This window comes from Nicotiana sylvestris, chromosome 5 (genome assembly GCF_000393655.2).
Source record: "Nicotiana sylvestris chromosome 5, ASM39365v2, whole genome shotgun sequence".
In the NCBI taxonomy this organism is placed as follows: domain Eukaryota; kingdom Viridiplantae; phylum Streptophyta; class Magnoliopsida; order Solanales; family Solanaceae; genus Nicotiana; species Nicotiana sylvestris.
In genome coordinates, this window is record NC_091061.1 from 179381494 (window position 1) to 179400528 (window position 19035).

At 40.8% G+C, this 19035-nt stretch overlaps 1 protein-coding gene across 1 annotated transcript; it reads left to right on the forward strand.

Annotated features, from left to right (window-relative positions):
* Window positions 1–4376: 4376 nt before the first annotated feature.
* Window positions 4377–4889, forward strand: LOC138869726 (uncharacterized). Its single transcript, XM_070147377.1, has 3 exons — window positions 4377–4496; window positions 4590–4676; window positions 4737–4889. Exons 1-3 carry the CDS (start codon window positions 4377–4379, stop codon window positions 4887–4889), a joined length of 360 nt encoding a protein of 119 aa, XP_070003478.1.
* The last annotated feature ends 14146 nt before the right edge of the window (window positions 4890–19035 follow it).

Consider the following 19035-nt stretch of genomic DNA (forward strand, 5'->3'; position numbering starts at 1 on the left):
GAGGAAGAAGTAGAGGAATTTCTGAGAAAGATGAAAGTGCAGGACTATTCCATTGTGGAGCAGCTAAGGAAGACACCGACTCAAATCTCGTTATTGTCATTATTGATCCATTAAGACGAGCACCGTCAGGCTTTGATGAAGATCTTGAATGAGGCCCACGTTCCTGACAAAATCTCAATCAACCACTTGGAAAAGATAGCTAACAAGATATTTGAGGTAAACAGAGTCACTTTTTCTGATGATGAGTTGCCCGTGGAGGGTACTGAGCACAATAGAGCCCTCTATCTGACGGTGAAATGCGAAGATTCCGTGGTTACTCGGGTACTGGTTGACAATGGGTCTAGTGCGAACATTTGTCCTCTCTCCACTCTGAACAAGTTGAAGGTGGAGGATGAAAGAATTCACAAGAATAGTATCTGCGTTCGGGGATTCGACGGTAGAGGGAAAGATTCAGTCGGGGACATAGTGCTTGAGCTCACAATAGGGCCAGTTGAATTCACTATGGAAGTCCAGGTGCTCGATATGGTTGTTTCTTACAATCTGCTATTGGGACGACCCTGGATTCATGTTGTCAAAGCGGTCCCATCTACTCTGCATCAAATGGTCAAGTTTGAATGAGATCGACAGGAAATTGTTGTACACGGCAAAGATGATTTGTGCGTTCCCAATGATGCCATTGTTCCGCTCATAGAGGTTGAAGACGACAAGGGGCCATGGGTTTATCAGGTTTTTGACACAGTACCGGTAGAGAAAATTCCCGAAGGGAAGTGCGTTACAACTCCAAAGGTAGCTGCGACATCAGTCATGGTAGCCGTTGAAATGTTGAAAAATGGTTTTGTACCGGGCAAGGGTTTGGGTGCATCTCTGCAAGGTATCGTACAACCGGTTTCTCTTCCTAAAAACTTGGATACATTTGGTCTGGGTTTAAGCCCACAGTTGCGGATGTGAGAAGAGACATGAAAATGAAACAAAGAGAATGGGCTCTTCCAAAGCCAGTCCCGCGTCTTTCCAGATCATTTGTCAGGCCTAGTACCAGAAAGCGCCCAGTGACGACGGTTCCCAGTTCGGTGGTTGATGTGGATGGAGATTTGATGGAAAGGTTCGAGAGGATATTCGATGAAGTGAACATGGTGGAAGTTGGAGAGGGTTCTAGCAAGGCGGATGTGCAATTTGTCGGGCCCGGTGCAAAGATTAACAATTGGGAAGCTACTCCTCTCCCCACCAGGAGGGAGTTTTGGTAGTTTGCTTTGATTTTCTTTCAGTTTATCTGGATTATTCCAGGGTTGTAATTCAGATTCTATGTTCCGTCCATTTGGATGTATAAACCTTGTTATCTTTAATTTCAATGAAATGCAATTTTCCTTTTTCCTCCCTCCTAACAGTTTTATTTTTGTTTTTCTTTTCTTCCTTGTACATTTCTTTTTATGCTGGCTTCAATGATATGACATGCATGCGGAATCTCCGGCTCAGTCTTAAAAGCCAATCTAATTCTGAAATAGTAATTCAAGAAATAAAATTTGATGTTGAATCAGAATATGACGAGGATGAAGCCTTTGAAGAGATTAGTAAAGAATTAAGCCATTTTGAAGAAAAACCCAAGCCTAACCTGAATGATACAGAAGCAATCAATTTAGGGGACCAAGATAATGTTCGGGAAACTAAAATAAGTGTCCATCTTGAACCACAACTCAGGGAGGAGATAATTAAAGCACTGTTTGAATTCAAAGATATTTTTGCATGGTCCTATGACGACATGCCGGGTCTAAGAACCGACTTGGTGGTTCACAAATTGCCCACTGACCCGGCATTTCCCCTGGTCAAGTAGAAGCTGAGGAAATTTAAAACTGATATGAGTGTGAAGATTAAGGAAGAGGTCACCAAATAGTTTGAAGCCAAAGTCATTCGGGTCACCCGGTATACCACCTGGTTAGCCAATGTTGTGCCTGTGCCAAAGAAGGACGGCAAGACTAGGGTGCATGTTGATTATCGAGATCTCAACAAGGCAAGTCCCAAGGATAACTTCCCACTGTCGAACATCCATATATTGATTGATAATTGTGCCTAACATGAGATTGGTTTTTTTGTGGATTGTTACGCGGGCTACCATCAAATTTTAATGGATGAGGAGGACGCAGAAAAGATAGCATTCATCATGCCATAGGGAACGTACTACTATCGGGTCATGCCATTCGGTTTGAAAAATGTTGGGGCAACCTACATGAGGGCAATGACGACCATATTCCATGACATAATACATAGGGAGATCAAGTTTTATGTGGATGATGTGATTGTAAAGTCTAGAAAGCAGTCTGACCATGTCAGAGATCTGAGAAAGTTCTTCCAAAGGTTCACAGGTACAATCTCAAGCTCAATCCTACAAAATGCGTGTTCGGTGTTCCGTCTGGAAAGTTGTTGGGATTAATAGTCAGCCGCCGAGGTATTGAATTAGACTCGTCAAAGATCAAAGCTATCCAGGAGTTTCCACCCCCAAAGAACAAGACTGAGGTGATGAGTTTGTTGGGGAGATTGAATTACATCAACCGGTTTATTGCTCAGTTCACAGAAACTTGTGAGCCCATTTTCAAACTATTAAAGAAAGATGTTGCGGTCAAGTGGACAGATGAATGTCAGGAAGCATTTGATAAGATAAAAGGGTACTTGTCAAACCCACCTGTGTTGGTCCCGCCAGAATCAAGGAGACCTTTGATTCTGTATTTGACAGTCTTGGACAATTCATTTGGATGTGTGTTGGGGCAGTATGACATCACTGGCAAGAAGGAGCAGGCTATGTATTATCTCAGCAAGAAGTTCACACCATACGAGGTTAAGTACACTCATCTTGAGAGGACGTATTGTGCCCTAACTTGGGTAGCCCAGAAGTTGAAACACTATTTGTCATCTTATACTACTTACCTCATCTCTCGCTTGGATACGTTGAAGTAATCTTTCAGAAGCCTATGCCCGCGGGAAGGCTCGCAAAGTGGCAAATCTTGATCATTGAATTTGACATTGTCTACGTGACTCAGACTGCAATAAAAGCATAAGCATTGGCCGATCATTTGGCTGAGAATCCTGTGGATGAAGAATACGAACCGCTGAAGACTTACTTCCCTGATGAAGAGGTAATGCACATTGATGAGTCAGAACAGATTGAAAAGCCAGGATGGAAACTTTTCTTTGATGGGGCTGCTAACATGAAAGGCGTTAGGATAGGAACATTACTTGTTTCTGAAACAGGGCATCATTACCCTGTTACGGCTCAGCTTCGGTTCTACTATACTAACGACATGGCTGAGTATGAGGCATGCATTTTGGGTTTAAGGATGGCTGTGGATATGGGTGTCTAGGAAGTCTTGGTCTTGGGTGACTCGGACCTTCTGGTGTACCAGATTCAAGGAAAGTGGGAAACACGGGATTTAAAACTTATACTGTATCGACAATGTTTACACGATCTTTGTCAACGTTTCCAATCAATAGAGTTCAGGCATATTCCAAGGATTCATAATGAGGTCGCTGATGCTTTGGCTACTCTGGCGTCAATGCATCATCCAGATAAGCATTATGTAGACCCATTGCATATTCAGGTCCGCGATTAACATGATTATTGTAACGTGGTGGAAGAAGAACTCGATAGTGAATCGTGGTTCCACGATATCAAGGAATACATCAGGATGAGGGTATACCCAGTACAAGCCACAAGTGATCAGAAGAGAACAATTAGGCGGTTGGCAAGCGGGTTTTTCTTCAGTTGAGGGGTTCTATACAAAAGGACTCCCGACCTTGGACTGCTGAGGTGCATAGATTCTAGGTAGGCTACAACCATTATGACTGAAGTACATTCTGGAGTCTGTGGACCGCACATGAGTGGGTACGTGTTGGCAAAGAAGATTCTCCGAGTAGGTTATTATTGGCTCACTATTGAGCGAGATTGTATCAGTTTCGTGCGTAAATGTCATCAGTGCCAAGTGCATGGAGATTTGATTCATTCTCCACCATCTGAATTACATACAATGTCTGCACCATGGCCTTTTGTTTCTTGGGGAATGGATGTCATTGGACCAATCGAGCCAGCAGCGTCCAACGGGCACAGGTTTATTCTGGTGGCCATTGATTATTTCACCAAGTGGGTAGAGGCTAAAACATTCAAGTCTGTAACCAAGAAGGCGATAGTTGATTTTGTGCACTCAAATATCATTTGCCGGTTTGGGATACCGAAGGTGATCATTACAGACAATGGGGCTAATCTCAATAGTCATCTGATGAAAGAAGTATGTCAGCAGTTCAAGATTACACATCGCAATTCTACCTCATACCGTCCTAAGGCAATCAGAGCAGTCGAGGCAGCCAACAAGAACATAAAGAAGATACTTCGAAAAATGGTGGAGGGTTCTAGGCAGTGGCATGAAAAGTTGCTGTTTGCATTGCTGGGTTATCGCACTACTGTCCAAACTTCAGTAGGGGTGACTCCTTATTTGTTGGTGTATGGCACCGAAGCAGTAATACCCGCAGAAATGGAAATTCCATCCCTTCGAATTGTCGCAGAAGTTGAGATCGATGATGATGAGTGGGTCAAAACCCGTCTGGAACAGTTAAGTTTGATCGATGAGAAGAGACTGGCGGCAATATATCATGGTCAGTTGTATCAAAAGAGAATGGCAAGAGCATACAATAAGAAGGTACGTCCACGAAAGTTTGAAATGGGTCAGTTAGTATTGAAACACATTCTCCCTCATCAGGTTGAGGCAAAAGGAAAGTTCGCCCCAAATTGGCAGGGGCTATTCGTGGTAACTAGAGTGTTGTCCAATGGTGTATTGTATTTGACAGATGTAGAAGGAAAATGTGTTGAAATAGCTATCAACTTTGATGCAGTTAAAAGATACTATGTATGATTCCTTTGTTTAATTGTACTTGTTTGTATTTGGCAGTTTTTAATATTGAAATGACGAAGACATTTTGTTCTGCTATCTAAACACTTTATCCCTCGTCACCACTTTTGAGCCTTATTTATTTTCTTTCATACCCCTCTTTCGGAATTAGTAGCGAATATCAGAAACACAAGCGTAAAAGATAAGAAAAGGAAGAAAAGAAAAAGAGAAAGAAAAGGAAAGAGAAAGAAAAAAATGAGAAAAAAGAGAAAAAGAAGAAGAAGAAAAGAGAAAAGAAGAAGAAAAACAACAAAAGAGAAAAAAGAGAGAAAACCAAAAGAAAAAGAAAAGAAAGAGAAAAAAAATCACAACAACAAGGTAATTTCTATGACATGAACTACGTTTGACCTGATTCCTTTTAAGGATACGTAGGAAGCCTCCCGGTTCGGTCCCATAAAAATAAAAATCCAAAAGTCCCTAAACAAGAAACCTAGGGCAGAAGTTGCGGTTATTGTCATAAATTTGATTCCGAAGGTTGTAAATTTTGACCCATTTGAGTTGTTTTGAGCCTTTTTATACCCTTTCTTTCTAACCCCATCCAAAAGCCTATATTACAGTCCAAAGAAAGACCTTCCGATCAGTATTCGAGAAATGCCAAATCGAGCAGGTAGAGGTGATTCATATCAAGAGCAATACTCTAGTCCGAACAAGGAAAAGAAACCAAAAATGATAGAGTCTTATTGGTGAAAACCCTCATGGGCATCGTAAGGCGATAGGAGCTTAAAAAAATCAAAATGAAAGAGTCTTATTGGTGAAAACCCTCACGGGCACCGTAAGGTGATAGAAGCTGAAAGAAATCAAAATAAGAGAGTCTTATTGGTGAAAACCCTCGCGGGCACCGTAAGGCGACAGGAGCAGAGATAAATAAAATGAGAGAGTCTTATCGGTAAAAACCCTCACGGGCACCTTAAGGCAAGAGTGAGTTGGCAGATGAACGAGTGAGAGAGGTCTGCTAGTGAAAACCTTTCAAGGCACCGCAGGATGAACAAGGTCAGGATTTAGGGGAAGAAATCAGGTTATAGAAATTCCGGGGCAACAAAATATGGCAACTGAAAGTTGATTGGTTGGACAGATTGGGCCGATTAATCCAAAATGCATGTCATGATCGTTGGTACCAGCTGTTCCACTCAGATAAGTCTTTTTTCTTTTTCTCTTCAGATAGTCACCAAGTTTTGGATTTTCTTATCCTTAACTCTGAAAGTCATTACATTTTATTTCTTTTGGGTTTATTTCTCTAAGACGTTCCCAATGTCAGTTATATTTAAGCAAATAAGAAGAAATTTCAAAGCTCACTACCAGCTTCAAGATTGCAAAGCGCAGTGTGGCTAGAGCATACCAAAGATAGCATGATGTAAAGTGGGATGAAATGCCAACAAACGTTCCATCGTCAAAATGATTTAGTAATTTCATGGGAGATGCAGAAGTTCGGTTAAAAGGGGTCAGAGATGTAAAAAAATGATTTGGATATAGAACACGTGGTTCATCCAAAGTCATGGGGGTTTGAAAGTCAGTCAAAAAGTCAAACGGTTCAGGGCCGGTTTGGGGAAGCCAGTCAAAGCAAACAATGCAGCGGAGGGACCTTCAGCAAGAATGCCATCAACTAACCACCACATCTTAAACTGACAAAATTTTTCTTTCATTAAAACAGGGGCAGGAAATTTCAGTTGTTTCGGAGGAGTCCTCCATGGAGAAAGGCAGTCACCAAACAGGTTTGATTTTTAATTTTCAGGACCCTCCTGGAAAATAGGACATAGCGTAAAGTTCAGAAATAACATAATCTAGTATAAATGTATCCCAAAGGAATATAAGCTGGTTTAGAAGTTTGCATGTTCGATATAAGATCCAATTAGGAGTTTCAGGACCGTCCTGAATAATGAGACTTAGCTTTAAGATTCTGATTAGATAACAACATTTAGCGTAAGTTCTGTTGTAGGGTAGTATAATTCAATTATAAAAATTGTCACTCTTAAGATAAAATTTGACTTTTGATTTTCAGAACCCTCCTAGATAATGGGGAGTAGTTTAAAAACTCCCTTAGATAACAAGATTTAGTAGGAGTCACACCTTTAGAAGATATAATTTAGATTTCAAATTGTCGTTTAATTAAGAGTTGTTAGGATCCACCTGGATAATGGGACCTAGCTTTCAAATTTTTAGTAATACTTGGTAACATGATTTAGTTTTACACTCACATCTGTTCCCATCCACCAAACGGGGGCAGAAAATTTTCTTTGTTTTTGTCTATTTTGTTGAAGTCAGGAGCCCGCCTAGAGAGCAGGGAATACATTTCAAGTTAGAAGTCAGGAGCCCGCCTGGAGAGCAGGGAATACATTTCAAGTTAGAAGTCAGGAGCCCGCCTGGAAAGCAGGGAATACAGTTCAAGTTTAGCAGTCAGGAGCCCACCTAAAGAGTAGGGAATATGTTTCAAGCCAGCAATTAGGAGCCCACCTGGAGAACAAGGGAGTACAATTCAAATTTTAGCTTTCAAGTTCTTATTGATAGTTGGTAACGTGATTCGTTTTACACTTACATATGTTCCCAGATACCCAAACTAGGGCAGAAAATTTCCTCTGTTTTTGTTATTTTGTTGAAGTCGGGAGCCCGCCTGAAAAACAGGGAATACATTTCAAGTTAGAAGTCAGGAGCCCACCTGAAAAGCAGGGAATACATTTCAAGTCAGCAGTCAGGAGCCCGCCTGAAAAGCAGGGAATACATTTCAAGTCAGTAATCAGGAGCCCGCCTAGAGAGTAGGGAATACATTTCATGTCAGCAATCAGGAGCCCGCCTGGAGAGCAGGGAATACATTCAAGTTCAGCACTCAGGCATCCGCCTGGAGAAAAGAAAAAATATCTCAGATTACAATTCAAGGCGACAACAAAAGGATTTCACCGGGAGAATACAAGTTAACAAGGCAACAAGAACCACAAGAAGCAAGTTTGAAGATATAGATAGGATCTCTTGTAAACTCATAGATCATAGTCTAGTCTAGCTTCTTTTATTTTTGACATGGTGTAGTAAGGGGTTCAGCAAGTAGTAGCAGCAGCAACAACAACAATGAAATCACAGCTTCATGGTAGTCACAGCTACCAAAACTTTTCGAACTACACTGACGTGATTCCTTTATATCCAAGGATATGTAGGCAACCTCGAAAGCAGGGTGCGGTCAAATCTTTCAAAAATGCTTCCCACAGAATATTCAAACGGGCAAAAATCGCTCGTATCCGCTTACTTTGTCTTTACACGAAAACTCTCTGTGTTTCCGAGCAAAGAGGGGCAGCTGTGAGCACGTGATTTTTGCCCTATATGAATCACTCCCATAAATTCAAAACAAAATAACTTATTTTCATTATTTGGAATTTTTGAGGATTTTGTGGCATTTTCTGATAATTGTTTACATTTGTTTGTGCATTTTTATTTTTGTTTAATTAATGAAAAATAGCAAAAATATCACGCACTGCATTTAGGATTTAATTTTACATTTTTGATTAATTGGTAAATTAATTTGTTTTATAAGATATAAAAATCAAAATAGCTCATTTTTAATTTTATATTTTTCTTTGAATTTAGGATTTAATTAATTATTGTAAATACTAGGGTGATTGATTAATCTAATTGGGTAGGTTAATTTAGTTCAAACTTTAATTTAGGTTTTATTTTTAATTTGCAAAAGAAAAGGATTTGAAATTGGAAAAGAAAAAGAAAGGAAATAAGAGAAAAATCGAATTTTGGGCTTTTCCATCGAATTTTTCAGGCCCAAACGACTACACACCCAGAACCCGGTCAAATTGCCCCACATCCGGCCCAGATCCGGGTCCAACCCGGTCCAACCCCCCAGTACCATACGACGTCGTTTCGAGTTAGTAAGTTTAAAATGATCTGAGCCTTTAATATTGGCTCATCCAACGGTGGGGGTGGCTTCTTGTACATTGATTAAATATGTCCAAAGTTCTGAGATTAACTTAGAACAACCCCCCCCCCTTTGTTTTGATCATCACCTTTGTCTCTTATCTCCTTGCTAAACCCTAACGCCGCCTTTCATCCCTTCGCCATTTCCTGTCGGTGGCGGAGCTCGAACACACCCAAATTTCATCCATGCAACCATCGCCCTTCCCTCAACCCCAATAAACCACCATTTCTCCCCAAGTCCTCACCAAATCAGTCTAGTTTTGAATATGAAAACAAAGAAGAAAAGAATCTATCAAGCCTTCAAACTCCCTTGAACGATAGGGTTTGAAACGGGTGTTGACCGTTTGTTTTCTTTGAGAACATACGGTTAATGCTTGTTTCGAGTCAAGTCGAAGCCGTAGAGTTTATCAAGCTTTGTTTGGGCGACCTTAGAGGTATTCTTTCCGTCTTTTCTCTGTCGTCTTCCTCGTCAGTTTCATTATTTAACTCTTTTTCTGGTGTTTCTCCTCCATCTTCATTCTGCCTTTTTCTTTTTATTTTTGCTTCTGTTTCTGTTTGAATTCGTACAAGCAATAGCCATGAGTTAACTTTAATAAATTTTGTTAAAGGGAAAGAATTATTTCGGTTTTTAGTATTAAAATTGATTGGACTCTTTTGGGGCCATCGTTTGTGATAATGTTTTTGAGTCAGAGTTTTGGGTCTCAGAATATTCATGGGCTGGGTGAATTTCTTGGACCCTCGATTTAATGTGACCCATCCCAACAACAGTCTTAGAGTTTTGGTTGTTCAATTTGGCCTGACCCATAGTTGGATTGGGTTCAGGGGTAGTGACAAGGTTTTAAAGGGGTAGTCTAGGTAATTGGCTTAGGGAATCTAGGTGTAACTAACTAGGGAAGCTTCGAGGAAGCTGGGGTTGGGGTTATTTTGAATTTCTAAATTGTACATTGAGGACTCCCAAGAAAAACTGAAATTTTTGAAGGTTTGAAGTGCAATTGTGAATTCATTGAAGCTGCCCTAAATGCCTTGCCTATAAAGGCTCTTTAACTTGGCATTTCAAGGAGGGATTGAAGAGAAAAAGTTCATAAAACGAAGACGGCTAGGAATTTTTAGTAAAAGTTACTGTTTCATTGGTTTTTTCTGTGATTTATCCAGTTTCAATTCCTAAAATGATTTCTGACCTAAGTGTAGCTGAAATGGTTTGAGTTTGATGGTTTAAAGGGCTTGGTTTGAAGTTCTGGTTGCTTGTTTTGTTTGCTGCACAACAAATCTTGGTTTTAATTTGGTTCTAGGATGTTTATTTCTGCTACTTCTTACTGCTGTTGTCACTGCTGATCTTACATTCCCTTTCCTTTCATTTCAAGTATTTGTCAATTCCATGGACACCACTTAAATGTAGTCTGAAGCTTGAATCTGAAATATGAACAAATTGGATGATGGTTGCTATTGAATTCTCACTTCTATCTCTTTCAATTTCATGCATAATGCGTATTGCTTAGTTCAGGAAATAGCTTGGTCGAGTATATTTATGGTTGAATAGAGTATGACTATGTTTGTGATCATCTTATTGTTGGGTATACCTTCTAAGTTCTTTGTTCTAGAATTAGATTTGGTTTGAAACATGGAACAAGTTATGGCTTAGTTACTTGGATTTCACGGGTTTGAATTGGTGTATATGTATAAAGGGACTTTCAAGGACATTCATAATAGGTATTTGCACATGTAGTATTCTGCATTGTTTTTCTAAATTTCAGTTGTTTGTTTGAAGTTTCCTTTTAGGAGTTTGGGTTAGTAATTGTTTTGCTGGTAAAGACTATTGGTGGTATTAGATGCTGAATGACCAAAAATAATTTGATATTGTAACCTCTGTACAAAAGTAATGTGATTAGCCGTGTTGTTATGTTGTTGAAACTGTTAAATTCTGCTACATACTGTTAGTTATTAGAATTGGAACTCACAAGTGCTTTCAAGATCAAATCATTATTGAATGTCATGTAATTGGCTATTGATAAGTTAAAGACGATTCCAAAGTTTGCTTGCATATGTATTAGTCTCGTTGTTGTCCCTTTGAATTCATTTGCAACTTCAAGCTTACTCATGCATTGTAAGGATTCGATGTTGAGCCTGGTGCTCAACAGCTGCAGGGCTCCGAACTTGGGTTCAATTATGAGGCCCAATTCTGAAAGTTCTTCGAACGAGATCCGGGCCATTTCTTTCGTTGGACCATTAGTCCTCTTGTTTTGGCTCGAGCCTTTTTGTGTAATGGATTGGTTTTCCCTCGCATAAGCCATCTTAGTTAGTTTAAATGAAACTTTTAACTACATTTAGTGTTAATTAATTAGACTATTAACTAGTTAATCAATAACATAAATAATTTATGGCCCTCAAACATTTAGCTTGAATTCTTTTTTGAAATTGGAAGTCGAGGTGTGCCGTGCCGAAAAAAATAACGATTGCATGGCCCTCATTTAATTAATTTTGATTTTATCCTTAGAAATTGAGGCGTGCCATCTAGTGGAATCTCCATGGCCCTCGCAAAGTTGCAAACGTGTAGTTGCTTTAGGCGCGTATTTTAATAATGTACTTTCCTAAACTCAGGTGCACATTTATATGACCCAAATCCAAATCTCAACGATGTTAACATGTGTCAAAAACCACGGATGCATTTATGTGACGTGGTTCGAGACGTGTTTTACACGTTGCAATTTTATTTAAAAAATAAATAAAAGCGATTAAAACTATAATCTGCACATAGATTCATAATTATTTAAAATCAGATAATTAAGCCGAATATAACAGTTGAGCAACTGTGCTAGAACCACGGAACTCGGGAATGCCTAACATCTTCTCCCGGGTTAACAGAATTCCTTACCCGAATTTCTGTTTCGCGGACTGTAATACCGAGTCAATCTTTTCCTCGATTCGGGATTGGAATCGGTGACTTGGGACACCATAAATCATCCCAGTGGCGACTCTGAATCTTTAAACAAATAAATCCCATTTCGATTGTCCTTTAATTTGAAAAACTCCCTTTATTTATACCTTTCTCGGGGTGTAGGTGAAAAAGGAGGTGTGACAGTCCGTAGTTCTCGTATGTAGTATTCTGATCAGCAACCCTAAAGTGCACCACCAGCCCCTATCAGTGCACCGCCGCTCTAGAGTTTTCGGGGTGGTCCTCCAGGTTACCAAGGTCAGTCTCAGTTTCCTTATCCGTAGCACTCAGGTAGATACTTTGAGTGTGGTGAGTATGGTCATATCCGGAGGGCTTGTCCGAGATTGGTGGGTACTCAGTCGCAGCAACAGGGTTCCTGTGCTATAGTTCAGGCACCAGGTGTTCCACCGCCTGCTCCTCCAGCTAGGGGTGGGGGTAGAGGTGCTAGAGGTAGAGGTAGAGGTATTAGAGGCGGAGGTCAGGCAACTAGAGGTGGAGGCCAGCCAGCAGCAGACCATCCCAGAGATGTAGTTCAGTGTGGTGGGGCCCAACCCTGATGTTATGCTCTTCCAGCTAGGCCTGAGGCTGAGGCTTCCGATGCATTTATCACAGGTACTGTTCTGGTTTGTAGTAGAGATGCTTCAGTCCTATTTGATCCAGGGTCTACATACTCCTACGTGTCATCTTATTTTGCACCGTATCTAGTCATGCCTAGTGATTCCTTAAGTGCCCATATATATGTGTCTACACTGGTGGATGATTCTATTGTGGTAGATCGAGTCCATCGTTCGTGTATAATTGTGATTGGGGGTCTTGAGACTCGTGTAGATTTGTTACTTCTGGACATGGTTGATTTTGATGTCATACTAGGGATGGACTGGTTATCACCTTACCACGCTATCTTGGACTGTCATGCCAAGACTGTGACTTTAGCCTTACCGGGTTTACCTCGTTTAGAGTGGAGATGGACTCCTGGTCATTCTACCTGTGGTGTTATTTCTTATGTGAAGGCTCGACATATGGTCGAAAATGGGTGTTTGACCTATTTGGCATATGTTCGTGATTCTAGTGCCGAGGTTCCTTCTATTGACTCTCTGCCTGTTGTTCGTGAGTTCCCTGAGGTATTTCCTTCAGACCTGCCGGGTATGCCACCCGACAGGGATATTGACTTCTGCATTGATTTGGCTTCGGGCACTTAGCCCATTTCTATCCCGCCGTATCATATGGCCCCGCCTGAGTTGAAAGAGTTGAAAGAGCAGTTGCAAGGATTGCTTGAAAAAGGTTTCATTAGACCTAGTGTCTCTCCTTGGGGTGCGCCGATGTTATTTGTTAAGAAGAAGGATGGATCAATGCGAATGTGTATAGATTACCAGCAGTTGAACAAGGTTACAATCAAGAATAAGTATCCATTGCCGAGGATTGATGATTTGTTTGATCATCTTTAGGGTGTCAAGGTATTTTTGAAGATTGACTTGAGATCTGGCTACCATCAGTTGAGGATTAGGGCATACGATTTCCCTAAGACAACTTTCCGCACTCGGTGCAGGCATTATGAGTTCTTTGTGATGTCATTCGGGTTGACAAATGCCCCAGCAGCTTTTATGGATTTGATTAACCGAGTGTTCAAGCCTTACTTGGATTCGTTCGTGACAGTCTTCATTAATGATATTTTGATCTATTCCCGCAGTTGGGAGGAGCACGAGCAGCATCTTAGAGTGGTTCTTCAGACTTGAGGGATAGTCAGTTGTATGCCAAGTTTTTGAAGTGTGAGTTTTGGTTGAGTTCAGCTGCATTCTTGGGTCATGTTGTATCAATATAGGGTATTCAGGTTGATCCGAAGAAGATAGAGGCAGTTAAAAATTGGCCTAGACCCGCATCAGCTATAGAGATCTGGAGTTTCTTGGGTTTGCAGGCTATTATCATCGGTTTGTGGAGGGGTTTTCGTCTATTGCAGCCCCAATGACTAGGTTGACCTAGAAGGGTGCCCAGTGCAGGTGGTCAGACGAGTGTGAGGAGAGATTTTAGAAGCTTAAGACAACTTTGACTACGGCACTGGTGTTGGTTTTGCCTATAGGTTCAGGGCCTTACATAGTTTATTGTGATGCATCTCGTATTGGACTTGGTACAGTGTTGATGCAGGATGGAAAGTTCATTGCCTATGCCTTGCGGCAGTTGAAGATTCATGAGAAGAACTATCCGGTTCATGATTTGGAGTTGGCAGTCATTGTTCACGTGTTAAAGATTTGGAGGCATTATCTATATGGCGTGGCATGTGAGGTGTTCATGGATCACAAGAGTCTGCAGTACTTGTTCAAGCAGAAGGAGCTAAACTTGTGACAGAGAAGGTGGTTGGAGCTGTTGAAAGACTATGATATCACCATCTTATATCATCCGGGAAAGGCCAATGTGGTGGCCGATGCTTTGAGTAGAAAGTCAGCTAGTATGGGTAGTCTTGCTTATATTTTGGTCGGTGAGAGGCCGCTTGATCTGGATGTTCAGGCTTTTTCCAATCAGTTCGTGAGGTTGGATGTTTCTGAGCCCAATCGAGTGTTAGCTTGCACAGTCGCTCGTTCTTCATTATTGGAGCATATCCGAGATCGGCAATTTGATGATCCTCATTTGTGTGTCCTTAGAGACACGGTGCTGCACGGAGGTGCCAAGCAGGTTACCTTAGGAGATTATGGAGTTTTGAGATTGCAGGGTTGAGTTTGTGTGCCTAATGTGGATGGACTCCGAGAGTTGATTTTAGAGGAGGCCCATAGTTTCCGATACTCTATTCATCCGGACGCTGCTAAGATGTATCAGGATTTGCGGCAGCATTATTGGTGGAGGAGAATGAAGAAGAACATTGTTGCATATGTGGCTCGGTGTTTGAACTGTCAGTGAGTTAAGTACGAGCATCAGAGGCCCGATGGTTTGTTCCAGAAGTGTTACACCTTGTGTATTCGGCGTTATCATGTTGTAAATTGGCTAATTCGATAGGAAGATAATTTCTATGAGATATTTAAATGATGTGATAGTTATACGTTAATATTGGAAGTCATTTGAGTTGTAATTAAAACTTCGACAAAGATCGCCGCAAGTTACGGGATTTAAATTTCACTTTGGATAAAATGTTTATGAGCTTTTCTCTCAATATACTGGGAGTTATGGTGTGTTCTACCTACCGAATCGAAGGTCTATGAGTCTAGTTTCCAAATCAACAAATCGTTTATTAATACGACTTTGGAGTAGAGAGATATTAACCTTTTTGTGAACAGTGTGCTTAGTCGGGTTTAGTTAATTTTTTTTATTTAAGTCATTCTTTAAAACTGAAACCCCTACGTTTTATCCTCTCCAAAATAGAACCTAAAACCTAGGGATTTCATCTCAAACTCCTCCCATCCATCTAGCCAATCATAACAACAATTTAGTCATCCTCAAGATAGAGAACACCATGGTAGCTTCGGAATCGTGAATTCTTCGGTGTTTCACTTTTCATAGCAAGACTCCGCCTTGAAGTAATTTTGAATTTTGAGTAATTCTGGTCACATAAGGTATGATTTAACTTCCTCTTTGATCTTTGTAAACTTCTACCATAAGAATTCTTAAGAAATAGTTGAAACCTCTATAGAAATGTTCTTGATTTATTTTAAGAAACCTCTCTTAATATGGCTTGATTGTTGGGGCTATTCTATATGGTTTTATTGTGTTGTTTGAATCTATGAAGACATGGATGGAATCGTGTCGATGAGGAGATGTAGTAAAGTAAAATTTGGTGGTGTGTTGGGGGGAAATTAAACTACAAAAGGGTGTACAAATTCATGGCCACAAGTTGTTCGCGTAAATGTCTAAATGAAGAATTATATAAGCTATGAGCTTGAATTTGATTTTGAATGGTTTGTATTATGTAGGAAATCATTCCTAAGGCTTTTGAGGTCTTGGAAACAGTATATAACTCCATCGACAAGGTATGTAGGGCTTTCGCTATACTTTTCGACATGACTAGAATTCGAATAAACGTTTATCGAATTGTCTCGTCGGATTCGAGTTATTTCACCTTCAACTTATAAAGATGCTTAGACCTGATCCTTTCTCATAGATTGCTTACTCTAGAGGATATCTATGAATTCTCGGATTTCCTTGTTCCTTGCTTAAAAAGAACTAGAGCCTTTTTACTCGTTCTCATTTCGACATTCATATAAATCATGAATAAGGAACACTTACTTCAAAGGTATTCATAATACATAACTCTCATGTTCTTAGTACTTGTTGGCTCGTAGTTGAAAAATTATATATTTTAGCAACAACCATGATAGTTGAGGAATAATGATGATAAGCCACTTCGACTATTCTTAGAATATGCCTTTTAAGGTTAGATTCGCATTGCACTTATATAATTCATGATTTAATATATGTATGTATTTACTTTCATTACCGAGCCGCACTATAGACGGCCAGGTATGACACTTATTGTGTAACCACTGATCAGTTGGGATTACCGAGCTTTACGTGGCCGGGTACGATTCTACCGAGCCTTTATTATGGCCGGATATGTTATGGATATTATAGCCCCACAGAGGGATTTATTATTATATAATGTGATATATTATAAGTAGCGATAGTGAACGACGATTTCACGAGCATACATTTATATCCATGTTGAATTTTAGTTTCCTACCGAGGCTAGTTTTAGAATTCAAATTGTCTTTATATCTATTCTCTTGTTAATTACATTTTTCATGTTACACTTGTCGCCCTACATATTCAGTACATATTTCGTACTGACACATTTTTATGCGCTGTGTTCATGCCCACAGGTTTGGATAGATAGAGCGGCGTGCCTCCTTAGTAGGACCCCCAGGATTAACGTTGGGTTTCACACTCCACTTCTTCGGAGTTGCTGACTTTGAGTCCATAGGTACTATTATAGATGTATATGTGTGGTTTTGGGCATGTCGGGGGCTTTGTCCCTCCCTTTTGAGATTGTCTTACACTCTCAGAGGCTTGCAGACTAGCGGTCATTATATATATATATATATATATATATTTCATATCGCCCTATTGGCCTTCTGGATAGATGTTATACTGTTGTTGCAGCCTTGTTGGCCTAGTTTTATATATATATATATTATATGTCGTGTGGGGCTCTTCTGCCTGCAGGTTATTATATTTCAGATCATATCTCATGGTTGGTTCGCTCGGGCCTTCGGGCATCGGGTGCCAGCCACACCTCCCAAGGTTGGGGTGTGACAAGAGGATTGAGATTCCTGAGGAAGTTGGAGCGTATCACTATGGACATTGTTGTTGGACTCCTACAGACTTAGAGGAGTTTAATGCAGTGTGGGTTATTGTTGATAGACTGACCAAGTTAACACATTTCATTCCTATGGCAATCTCCTATTCTTCCAAGAGATTAGCTGAGATCTATATCCGGGAGATTGATTGTCGTCATGGTGTGCCTGTGTCTATCATTTCGGATCAAGGTACGCAGTTTACCTCACATTTCTGGAGAGCAATTCAGTGAGAGTTGGGCACACGGGTTGAGTTGAGCACATTGTTTCATTTGCAGACAGACGGGCAGTCCGAGCGAACTATTCAAATTTTGGAGGATATGCTCCGAGCTTGTCTCATTGACTTTTGAGGCTCGTGGGATCAGTTTTGCCTTTAGCAGAGTTTGCCTACAACAACAGCTACTAGTCGAGTATACAGATGGCTCCTTATGAGGCTTTGTATGGTAGGCGGTGTCGGTCTCCAATTGTATGGTTTGAGGCGGGAGAGGCTCGGTTGTTGGGTATAGATCTAGTACAGGATGCCTTGGACAAGGTCAGGATTATTTAGGATAGGCTTCGTACAACTTAGTCTATGCAAAAGAATTATGTCGACTGTAAGGTTCGTGATTTGGCTTTCATGGTCGATGAACGAGTATTGCTTCGAGTGTTGCCTATGAAGGGCATGATGAGATTTGGGAAGAAGGGCAAGCTTAGCCCTAGATTCATTGGCCCGTTTGAGATTCTTGATCAAGTATGAGAGGTGGCTTACAGACTTGCATTGCCGCCGAGTTTATCAGCCATGCACCCAGTGTTTCATGTGTCCATGCTTAGGAAGTATCACGACGATCTATCCCACGTGTTAGATTTCAGCACTGTCCAGTTGGACGAGGACTTATCCTACGAGGAAGAGCCGGTAGTTATTCTAGACCGGCAGGTTCGTCAGTTGATATCGAAGAGTTTTCCTTCTGTTCGTGTTCAGTGGAGAGGTCAGCCTGCTGAGGCATCGACCTGGGAGTCCGAGTCCGAGTCCGATATGCGTAGCCGTTATCCCCATCTTATCCCCGACTCATGTACTTCCTTCTTATGTCCGTTCGAGGATGAACGGTTGTTTTAGAGGTGGAGAATGTGATAACCCAAAAGGTCATCACTTGTTTTAGAAATAAATTCTGCATTCCGAGGCCTTAAAAACCTCTTTCAGCATTACCTCAATTTGCGTGAACAATCCGGGCGCTTAGCCGGAAAGCCATTATGTGAAAATCTGTGAATAATAATGAATTTTGGTTTTAAAAGAATTTAAGTTGACTTCGGTCAATATTTTGGGTAAATGGACCCGAACCCATGATTTGATGGCTCCGGAGGGTCCGTAGGAAAATATATGACTTGGACGTATGCCCGGAATCGAATTTCAAGGTCCCAAGCCCGAGATATAAATTTTTAAAGAAAATTATTTTCTGAAATTATTTATGAGTTTTGGAAATGAAATGTGTTTAAAATTTTATGGTATCGGGCCCGTATTCTGGTTCCAGAGCTCGGTACGGGTCTCTTATATGTGGTTTAAGTCGAGTCTATGAAATTTGGTAAGAAGCGGACTTGAAAGGACGTGAATCGGACCGTATTTGAGAAAATTGAAAAATTTGAAGTTCTTAAGTGATTTCATGATTTTGATGCTAAATTCATAGTTGTTGATGTTATTTTAACGATTTGATTGCACGAATAAGTCCGTAGGGTGTTTTTGAGATAGTGTACATGTTTCGTTTCGAGCGTCGGGGGCTCGGGTGGGTTTCAGATAGGTTTCGGAAGGTTTTCGAACTTATGAAAAATTGCAGAACTACTATTTCTGATGCACATGTATTCAATGCTTCGCGATCGCGAAGCCTATCATGCGATCGTGAAAGGGAAAATTGGGTAGGGGTGGATTTGTTCAATGCGAACGCGAAGTAAGGGACGCGAACGCGGAGCACTGGAGGGTTGCTCTACGCGACCCATTTCCCGTGAACGCGTAGTGTAGATGAGGGGCTAGACC

Coding starts and splice junctions, on each gene's coding strand:
- LOC138869726 (XM_070147377.1), top strand. CDS start 4,377: ATGGTGGAGGGTTCTAGGCAGTGGCATGAAAAGTTGCTGTTTGCATTG. Junction 4,497..4,589: donor TGGTGTATGGCACCGAAGCA/GTAATACCCGCA, acceptor CGTCTGGAACAG/TTAAGTTTGATCGATGAGAA. Junction 4,677..4,736: donor CAAGAGCATACAATAAGAAG/GTACGTCCACGA, acceptor CTCCCTCATCAG/GTTGAGGCAAAAGGAAAGTT.